At 35.3% G+C, this 10,082-nt stretch overlaps 1 protein-coding gene across 3 annotated transcripts in view; it reads right to left on the bottom strand.

Moving 5' to 3' along the window:
- Nucleotides 1-10,082, bottom strand: part of TNPO1 (transportin 1) — a 69,855-nt gene that overhangs the window by 11,443 nt on the left and 48,330 nt on the right. For all 3 annotated transcript variants that reach the window (XM_051788385.1, XM_051788384.1, XM_051788386.1), the window contains 9 exons: nucleotides 9,792-9,960; nucleotides 8,142-8,294; nucleotides 6,786-7,011; nucleotides 3,959-4,130; nucleotides 2,510-2,596; nucleotides 1,626-1,733; nucleotides 1,290-1,448; nucleotides 1,109-1,196; nucleotides 41-139 (listed from right to left, as the gene is read on the bottom strand). In XM_051788385.1, coding sequence (XP_051644345.1) covers nucleotides 41-139; nucleotides 1,109-1,196; nucleotides 1,290-1,448; nucleotides 1,626-1,733; nucleotides 2,510-2,596; nucleotides 3,959-4,130; nucleotides 6,786-7,011; nucleotides 8,142-8,294; nucleotides 9,792-9,960 — 1,261 coding nt within the window. The remainder of the gene's footprint in view (nucleotides 1-40; nucleotides 140-1,108; nucleotides 1,197-1,289; nucleotides 1,449-1,625; nucleotides 1,734-2,509; nucleotides 2,597-3,958; nucleotides 4,131-6,785; nucleotides 7,012-8,141; nucleotides 8,295-9,791; nucleotides 9,961-10,082) is intronic.

The raw sequence follows: 10,082 nt of genomic DNA, 5'->3' as shown, positions 1-10,082 counted from the left end.
TGCTAAATGTGCACAGACTAAAGAAAAAATTAAATCTTACCCATCTGGATAGAGATTTCTCCAATTGCCCAGGTGGCATTGTTACAGACAGAAATGAATTCAGGGTTTAGGTTGGTTCCCAAAATTGGCATGAAATCAGCTAGAAAGAACAACATTTTAAAATCTCATCACACAATACAACCATCTTGTCCCATTAGTGTTAGATCAAGGGTGGGGGGGGGAAAGGAGTTTAAGAAAAAGACAGTGTAAGCCTATTTAAATGCTTGGAAAGTGTTACTTGTGAATTAACAAGAGCTATATTTCTGCTATATATCAGATTAACCTGGAATTTAGAACCTAAGCAGTTCAATGCAAATCTTTTCAAATTATGCTTTTAAAATCTTTCTAAAAGGCTTTATCTTTCTGTAACTCTAGAAATCCTTTTCCCGTCCTTCCCTTGCTTAGGTGGGGGGAGAGGGGAACAGAAGGAAAAATCACAGCTACAAGTATTTGTGGTTTTATAATATGGTTGAACAACTTCAAATCATCTGAATAGCTGTGTATTCACCCATGGTTGATAAAACAATGAAGACTAGAAGGCAATCACATCTTTGATTAAATTTTAAGAAAAAATGAGTCACAAAGGTAATGATAACATCTGCCAAATAAACTTTAAATTCCAAACCTATTCAAGCATTCATTTGGCAAGTGTATCTTAACTATATCTGTGGGAAGAAAGAGCAAATATCATGGAAGTGTATAACTGATGCTACTTCCCTACTAAAATGAAAACAATGCAAAGAATCAAAGGAAAACCTATCCTCTAGCCAAGTTTTTTGATTTATATATTATATATAATTTTCCATAATAATAGAGTCTAGTAGAACAAAAAAAGCTTTAAAAATAAAGGACAAAGAAGAATTTTTGCACTGTCTAAAAAAATAGGACCATGTCTTCTAAATGTACAATTCAAAGGACAAAAGACCACAGACCATTGTTGATAAAGGAAAATTACAATGTCCAATACCATGAAAAGGCAACCCACAGAACAGGCAGGGAGCTTAACAATGGCTAAACTAACATTTTAGGAATTTGTAAAAGAAGTAGTTTAATACTAAAAGAAACATACCGATGCAAGGTTTAACATGCTGAAAACAGGCCTTTGTCAGATCCCCCAACAATGCAAAAGAACTCTGCCGTACCTCAGGCATTTTGTCCTGAAGAGAGGAAGACAAAAATTACAATTCTAGAAGAGTTTCTGATTCTCCGAATAAAGAAAATCTTTGGATCAAGTAGATGACTCATCTCACCTGCATGCATTGGTACATTAGTGTCAGGATATTGCTGCGAGCCACTAGCTGTTCAATGTTGCCTCCAAGTCCTTCAGCTAAACCACTGAGTAAATCAAGAGCCACAATCATGAAATCTTTATCTGGAGCCTCGTATTGGTCTGGCTGAGCATTATGTAACTGCAACAAATAAGTACACATTTTCAAATTATATTAGATTTTCTCAGGGGTATGCATAAAAAAAAGTTTCCGAACTGCACATTCATTTAGATATTGAATCTCCCTGCAAACCTGTAATTTTATACAGTTAATACATTGGTCTAGCAAAGAAACATTGGAATAGTCACAGAAAAATACCATGGCTTGTGCAAGTGTCTTCTGCACCAGATTTACACAACGCTGGTACACAGGTTCACAGTATGGAAGAAAGCCAGATTGCAAGGCAGTAGCAACTGACGACAGGCACTGGAATTAAAAAAAAGAAGAAACAGAAAACAGTCACTACCTTTCCTCACATTCCTGAAGTGCCTTTTACTCGGGAAAGGTAACTTAAAAGATATTAGGATTTTAATTACACCAATATGTAACTGATTAAGTAAACACAGCCTAGAAAGGCAGTACTGGTTAGCTGAGGCAAGGCAACTATCAGCAAGTTATTACTCACTCCTGTACACATCAGTTGAGAAAATTTCTCAGCAGCAGCATCTTCTTAGAGGTAGCCAAGAAAATGCATACAAAACCAGTTACAATAATTTCAGACAGCACTTACACTAAGCTGCAGTATCTTGACCATGAACAAGCCCTAATATTACCTAAGAGTTACAAAACTAATTTTCTAGAGGTGTTTTCCTGCTTCACAGTCAGAAAGTACAGAGAATAAGACTACATGGTCTGGTTCATACCTTCAGCTTGTCTGACAAAAGTTTTAATGGAGGGATGAAGGGAGAGCAAGGAGAGAGAAGACAAGAATAAAAGCAGGATAAAACATTTTTTTCCCTAAAATAATCCTATCAAAGAAAATACTCCAGAATGGCAAAAAAAAAATCTAAAAGATTTCTGCTAAACCTAAGGACAGTTCCTCAGTCATAAAATTTTCTTACTATAGTCAGAATATTTTATTCATAATGGGAAATAGCTAACACTGTCAGATTTTATAGTCATATTTCCTAGTAGGAACCTCTTTAGTAGAAAGTATAATTCCTAAATAAGTTGACTAAAAATATCCAATTTTTAACATTTACCTCTAATAAAGGGAAGAGATCTTTATCTTCATCCTTCAACATGTTCCACTTCTGGATTAATGGAGGCATTAGCATCTGAATATACTCCTGTTTGGGATGAAAATGCATGAGCTGCTAAAATACTTAACTGCATACGATTTTATTTCAAGTTAGGTAGGAACTGAAATACATTCTACTTCAGAGAAAAAAAACCCCTGATGTACTGTATTTCAATCATTGTTGCAATTCATAGAAGTATTTTTATATTAGGATTTACAATTTATGCCTTGATATTTTTTGCTAAAGCATATAAATACCTTTGGAAAATCCCTTCCTGCAAGTTTGGTTTGAGTATATCTACCTGGATTATTGAACTTTAAGTGACTGCCTCAGGGTCTAAGAAAACATTCTGGCTCTGCATCTGCCACCAGCTTTTCTCAGCCATCTTGCTCTGCCCTGATGCTACAACACTATTCCCCCAAGTTCTGAAACTTCTTCCTCAAGCAACTAACTATCCCTGAAGAAAGTAATTTCCTATGCCTCCAGAAGGAGGCAGTTACCCCTTCTGCATAAAGCTGGCTTCCCTGCCATTGCGCAGCCACAGTCACAAGGACATTGAGCAAGGCATCTCTATAGTGCTGTTGCTCCCAGAAGGTATATGAAGAGCCAACACATATTGCTATGCCCAAAAATATAAAATTCGAACTGACTAATGAAAGTCACATCTTCCTCAGGAGCTACCATTTAGCTTCCTCCTGGTACTGTCAAGGTGGCCAGGCTCAGAGAGACACTGAAAAACAGGTCTTTGATGGTGTGGGGTCTCAGATGGCAAGTAAAATGACATAGAAACAACTAAAATTGTTTTTATCTGGGGTGTCTATGTCATTTGAAGCACTACAGAGAAATAAAACAAGTTTCAACAACCATCATAAGATGCAAACATGTGACAGGTATATATCTTCAGCTAATTAATATATGTACACTAAAAAAAAAACCCTGTTACATCTGTCTTTCTGTTATCTGTGCTTTGACCATAGGATTCTGTGTTTTTATATAAAAAAAATGCCTTTCTCACTCTGAAATAGCAATTTCTAGTGATGATGTGCTCCAATTCACTGGCAAGAGACATATACAGAGCAGCTTAGCTATAAAGCAGTTACCAAAAAAAAAGTGTGATCTATATTGGTATGTGTATCTCCTCTGAGCTGAAAAATTCTGAACATGAGGAGAAAATCATGATGAAAAGCACATTTCACACACTATCATTTGTTTACTCAAAATGGCAAATATTTGTGTAGTGGGAAAATTATGTGCAGTCTATGTATTTTATCTGTAAATATTTAGTATTATTGAGACCTACATAGAAATATCAGCATTTCTGGTTTATAACATGCAAAGCACCCTACAAATAACACTGAACAAGTTTTTCAATTATGATGACTGCTTCTACAGAACATAAGGTATACTCACTGGTTTATTTAGATGATGTCCTACAGAATCTGCTAGAGTTCCTATAGCATCATAAAGAATGAGCAGGTTTTTATGCTGGTATTTACTAAATGCGAAGACCAAAGTGTCAAGTATATATGCAAGATAAGGAACAAGCTCTGTACAAGCCTCCTCTTCTAGAGTAGCAAAGGCACTGAGGGACAATAAAACAGGTCAGTTAGTATCTTGAAAAAATCAAACAAGACGACCTCAAAATGCCCTACTTCATTTATTTCTGTTGAAACATAAAACTGTATTCAGTCTTCAAATTCATCCAAGATATGTTTTCAAATATATATTACTTAGATAACCTTGATCTTTTTTGACTAAACACAAAAGCACCCATAAGGATTTAGTTCTTACACTGTAATGAACAAAATTTTAAAATACTGCCATAAAATCCTTTATGTATAGACAGGAGGTCCTCCACCAAAAAAAAAAAGCATTAGTACTCAAGTTACAATATATACTACCTGTTAAGTAGAAGGAACCATCACAAAAGCAGTTAAGTTAAAAATGGAAACTATCTTTATGTACACTGTAGCTGCACCTAGAGACCCTGGTGCTGTTATGCCAGTACAATACAAACATCAGCCTGTACTCACAGCAGTTACTATGTAGAAAAACAGATACAGGAAGATGTGAAACTAAAAGCAAATACATAGGATGAACTGTTTTAGCCAGCCTTTGTCAAAGCACACATCACGGCATCATGGAAACTTTGCAGCTTGCTGTTTGAACAGCAGCATTAAGAAAACACACTCAAAACAAAACAAAAAAAATCTGCACAAACTAGAGATGCTGCTTCAGAGAAACATTAAGCAAAGGAAAAGAAACGACCTATTGAAGATTTATTGGCCTAGCTTATGTCAACAAGATTATTATTAGTCTGTCCCTGTACTAAAATGCATACATCACTGCATGAGGTGAACAATCCCCTACTTGTATGCTGCCAAATACAGAAATGCCTTTTTCTTAACACAATGGAACTGTCAAAACTCAGCGGCTACCATTCTTTCTTTCTTTATTATTTTATTATATTATTATGAAGTGTATTCTTTTGGAAAGGCATACAACATGGGCAAGAAAACATTTTTCAGTGAGTATCATTTTGGGTGTCATCAACAAAAGGAGCAGTTTCTCCATAATACAGAAATGAACATTAGACATCTGCTACCATACAGAAGTTAGTAACAAAAACATACATTGTCCTATGACCAGTCTTCAATTTGGTAGACATTAACAATCTATGCAACTAGTCACTGTTGAGATGCAGCTTTTTGTTGCTGTCCAAGAACATTTATTTTATTTCCTCACAATTTAGAAAGCTAGTAAATGTTTTGACTTGTAATGGCTCTGCATCTTCCTTACAGTGAAGTTTCTCAGGCACTTTATTTTTAGCTGAAACAGTAATTTTAATGAATTCGTGCTCTAAAGAAAGTATCTCAAAACAGGCTCTAAGTCTGATATCAAACTTTTAATTAAAAAAAAATCAGATGTACTGTTATTTTTAATATTTCTATTCTATATTTCTTATTACTTTGTTTCCAGGTCCCCTTTTACATCCTTCATAAGCATCATATGAGGTTATTTAACAACTACAACACAGCTAGTCGAACACAGTGTTCAACTAAATGCAGATTTTCAACTATGTTTTGGACAAGGAAAGTTTGAACAGATGTAGGGTACTTGGGGATTTCTTTTTGTTGGTTGGCTGGTTGTTTTGTTGCTTTGTCTTTGTTTTGCTGGGTTTTTTTGTTTGTTTTCTGTTTTGGGGGGTTGTTTTGTTTTTTGTTGTTAAATAGAATTAATAGAACAGACAGTAAAGGTCCCCAAATTTGCTAGCCCAAGGCTTGAAAAGGTTTGGAGACAAAAAGGAAACACTGTTTAATACTCAAATCTTATTAAATACATTTCATGAATTCATTGTATCTGTTCTCAGGCAAGGATACATTCACCCCTTTTGTGCAGAGCTTAGCACAAGAACTCTGAACTCAGTCCTTAGGCACTACTGATATTTGGGGGTAGATGCTATCATCATCATCATTTTTAGCATTACTATCATTATTACATGTTTCAAGTGTTAAGAATCTGTTCAGATGAGGATCTAACTCTGCTTTATGAAGAAACCTTCTTAAAGGTTTGCTGTGTACACTCTGGTCTCACAAAAACTGACATGTACAAATTTTATTTGATGAGCTACCTGCACAAGGGATGCACCCATTCCCATTTCATTAATGTTATGTGCACTAATGAAGCCATTAATTCTTCTTCTTTTTTTTTTTAATATAAATAGACAAGGGGAAGAATGCAATCTTATCTCCCAGGATCTCTCTTTGAGAGAAAGTTAATAACCTTTGAAATAATCATAACTCAAATATTTCCGTAATACTGAGCTAAGTACAAACAGTACCAGTACTCCAACCACAGGATAGTTTTCCACTTCAATCTGTTCATAGGCATATTAAAAAAAGCCAAATCTCTTATAAATGAAACATCATATATTGAAAACAAAGAAGCATCACAAACAGCAAATTTACTACAATAAATTATTTAGGTTGGTGGTTCATATACTCTGAAAACAAAGTGGATAAGAGAAATACAAGTTAACTTTTTTCAGGTTATTACAACTTGGGAGAAAGTTGTGACTACTTCAGAAGCAGCTGCCTATACCCCATTTTAAGAGAAAGAAATACATTAAGAGCTAGAAATGGAGTCATGCATTCATTGATAAGGGCATGAAAAATAGCTTCCCATGGAAAAAAAAGCTCTGTCATGGATAGTTATTTTTGCTTAAGCTTTGGCTTACCTGCAGGCAGCTTCTTGTACTCTCTTGTTGCTATCCAAGATACGCTTTAGCAACTCAGTCATTAATGGCTTCAAGTATGTGTCTGGGGGTTGACTAACTACCCAGTGTGCATAGCGACTAAGAGTCCAGCATGTAATGGAGCGCACAAGAGCCTTTTTGTCAGAGAGGCACTGAATAAGGTGAGGGATTAGCTCTGGAAGATATGGAATCATACCCTGCATGCAGCCTAGAAGGAAAAATACAGCTATTGCAGCACCAGAATTAACGAAAAGTTCTATGGTTTTCTGTTTCCTTTAAGAGATATACTTTCGCTCTATGCACAATATGCAAAGTTAACTGATATTTTCACAATATACAAAGCAAGTCTACCTAATTTATATAAAGTCCTAAAAAGAAACCTTACATAAACAATAATTAAAACGTCCAATTAAACTTATATTCATTTCTATTACAATTTTACTTCAGTGCTTTCTATTACAATTCTACTCAGTCTCCAGAAATTCTGCTTTATTAAATGTAGTATAGCAAGTACATTCAAATAAAATGAAGGTTTTTACATCAGTCTACTCAGAGTAAGCGAGAAAACAAATAGAGACTATGGCTTGACAAGAAATCATCACATTAAAAAGGAATACTTAAGAAATTTAAATTTCCTCTTATTTTTTCCTAATATCATACAAATACTGACCACCAATAAAAGCTACACCATTCAAGTAAGCAAGGGCAGTAATACACTGAGATTTGCTAGAAATACTAACTTTCACTTGCTTGACTTAAAATCAAAACCAAGTAAAAAGTTTTCTAGTAACAACAAAAAAAGTAGGTTCATCAGACACCGTGGGAAAAGAAAGATAATCCAGGCATGGACCCAAATGTACTTCTTCGGCCTGCGAAAGATGCTGACAGAGATGCTGAAACTTCAGGCAAAAAGCCAAACAAGGCTGTGAGTAAGTAAAAAGGAATGGAAGTTCTCCTATTTTAATTGGGGAACCATACACAAAAGGCAGCTTAGGGTACTGAAGTCACAGGAGCAGTCTTCTCCATTTCTGAAAAACATTTCTAAAAAAATATCTTCTACGAAATCAAGGTAGTATTTTGTGAGTGATCAACAATTGTATGCTGCAGAGTTAAGACATGGAGAAATAAAAGAAATTATGTAATCAATTTAGCCTCCTAAACATGCATAAATTTGAAAATTAACAATTAAATAACTGCAGTCATCTACTAGTAGATCTTGAGATTAATCACTGAAACTAAACCAGCTAAGAACATATACTTGTTTGCGTAAGTAAATTCATCTGAGCTGCTTTAGAACCAATTAAAAAATCAGTAACCTGATATGCACTGTTGCCTTACCTTCAGCAATTGCGCCAAGAACAAGGATACCAGATTCTTTAACTACCCACTCAGGGTGGAAGAGCAATTCCTTCAACAGGGGCAAGATGTGTGGCAGAAGTTCATCACGAAATACATTGGCTAGGACGTCTAAAGCAGCAGCAGAACATTTCCCTGAAGGGAATTAACAGTGTTAATCTCTGCTTATTATACCAATAATTGTAGTTAGGCAATATAATCCTTATTTTGAGCTGCCAGTGGATTCTCAGTGCATTAGGAAGAAAGATACTTCCATTTCATTACAACACAGTGATCCACCGTGCTCTGGTGCAAAGCCACAGATCTTTGAAAGTCATTATTATTATAATATCAGTTCCTTCTTAATCTCTCCAGTGGATCACACTGGTCTCATCAGTAAGCAATGCTTCTTATTGTCAAGCTGTGCTGATGCTTCCTCTCTGTTCAAATGGGAAGTCAGATATAGAACACTGGATAAGAAATAGGGCACACAATCCTGATTTTTAGATAACAAAAATTTTCTGAAATCCAGATAACATTTCTTATCACAGATTTCTAAACTGCTCTGCTATTTCTCTTCCAGGCCACTATTTCAGAACAACTTCAGCCTTCTCACCATCTTAATCAAAACTGTGCATCACAGGGCACCTTATTCATTTGAGCTATCTTCTTCAGAAAATATGTATTTAATTCTGCAATCTCTATTTACAGCAGTGACAAGAACAGCACTAGGAACCTAAAACTATTTTTTTCCCCAAAAAGTGGCTTTACAGAAACAAGCATATTTGCACTCATTTTTTCTACAACAACAACAATAATAATTCTCCAAATACATTTCTAAATTGTTTAATCATAATCCTGAAGGTATGTTCACCTGTTGTGAAAACTTGTGGCCTTGGGAAAAAAAAATGTGGCTATGTCCAAATCTCAGAACATTATTCCACAGTGAGGTCGTTTCCAAAACATATTCAAATCAGATTTGTCAAAATTTCACAACTTAAAAACCAGTTTGTGGCATTTTCTTTCCTTACAACATGGCCTCTTAGCTGAAAGGTCCTATGACACACACAGAGGCCACCAGAATTCTGGTTTCCTCACAGCTATCTCCTCTCTTCATAACTACGGTACTGTATTCTGGTCAGAAGCAAATTCCTCTCATGATAAAGAACTACCAGTAATGGCCATAGGTAGAAGCATGTTCACATAGGGAATTAAAAACAAACCCAAAACAAAACACAAATCAATATTAGAGAGAAGACTGAAATTAAAGAAAGCATCATTAAGCTTGCTCCACTGATTAATGTTTAACTGATGTTAAACAGGTGATACATGATTTTTATTATCTCATAGAATTAAAATTCTAAGTCCAAAAGCTCCATTGAATTGCATCAGCTAAATATTTTTAGCTCAACCTGCCATATTGAAGTTAAAAAATAAGCTTTCAGATGGATAGCTTTTGCCAATGCAGCTACAAATTCAAAGTGTCATTTGAAAGACCCCCTCCAACACATCGACCAATTATGTCAGCAGATAATTCTTTCTGTATTCAAAAACAAAGACTCAGTATTCCTACACACAAACTTCTCTTACTGTGGTTCCTGTATTATGCACATTGATCTATTTCAAAATATTTTACACATTACTTTGACATACTTAAATTCCAGTCAGAAATAGTATCATCATCATCAAGTTCATCATCATCATCGTCATCATCTTCAATACCATCCTCTTCATGTTGCTGAGCCACCGTCTTTGAACGATGAAAACGAGGCCTTATGTCCTGCTCACTGTCTGGAATAGCTTCATCTTCTTCAACATCCCCCTGTCATCAAATTGTTTTATCAGATAAACTAGTCCAACCACATTGCTCAAGGAAGTTAACAATGTAGTTTTAGTCCAAGACTTTGTAAGTATATAAGATTCACATCCCACTTGAGCTGCCCA

This window comes from Manacus candei, unplaced genomic scaffold (genome assembly GCF_025592945.1).
Source record: "Manacus candei isolate 608988 ecotype Guabito, Panama unplaced genomic scaffold, ASM2559294v1 h1tg000024l, whole genome shotgun sequence".
NCBI classification, from domain to species: domain Eukaryota; kingdom Metazoa; phylum Chordata; class Aves; order Passeriformes; family Pipridae; genus Manacus; species Manacus candei.
This window is presented reverse-complemented; position numbering and strand designations above follow the sequence as displayed.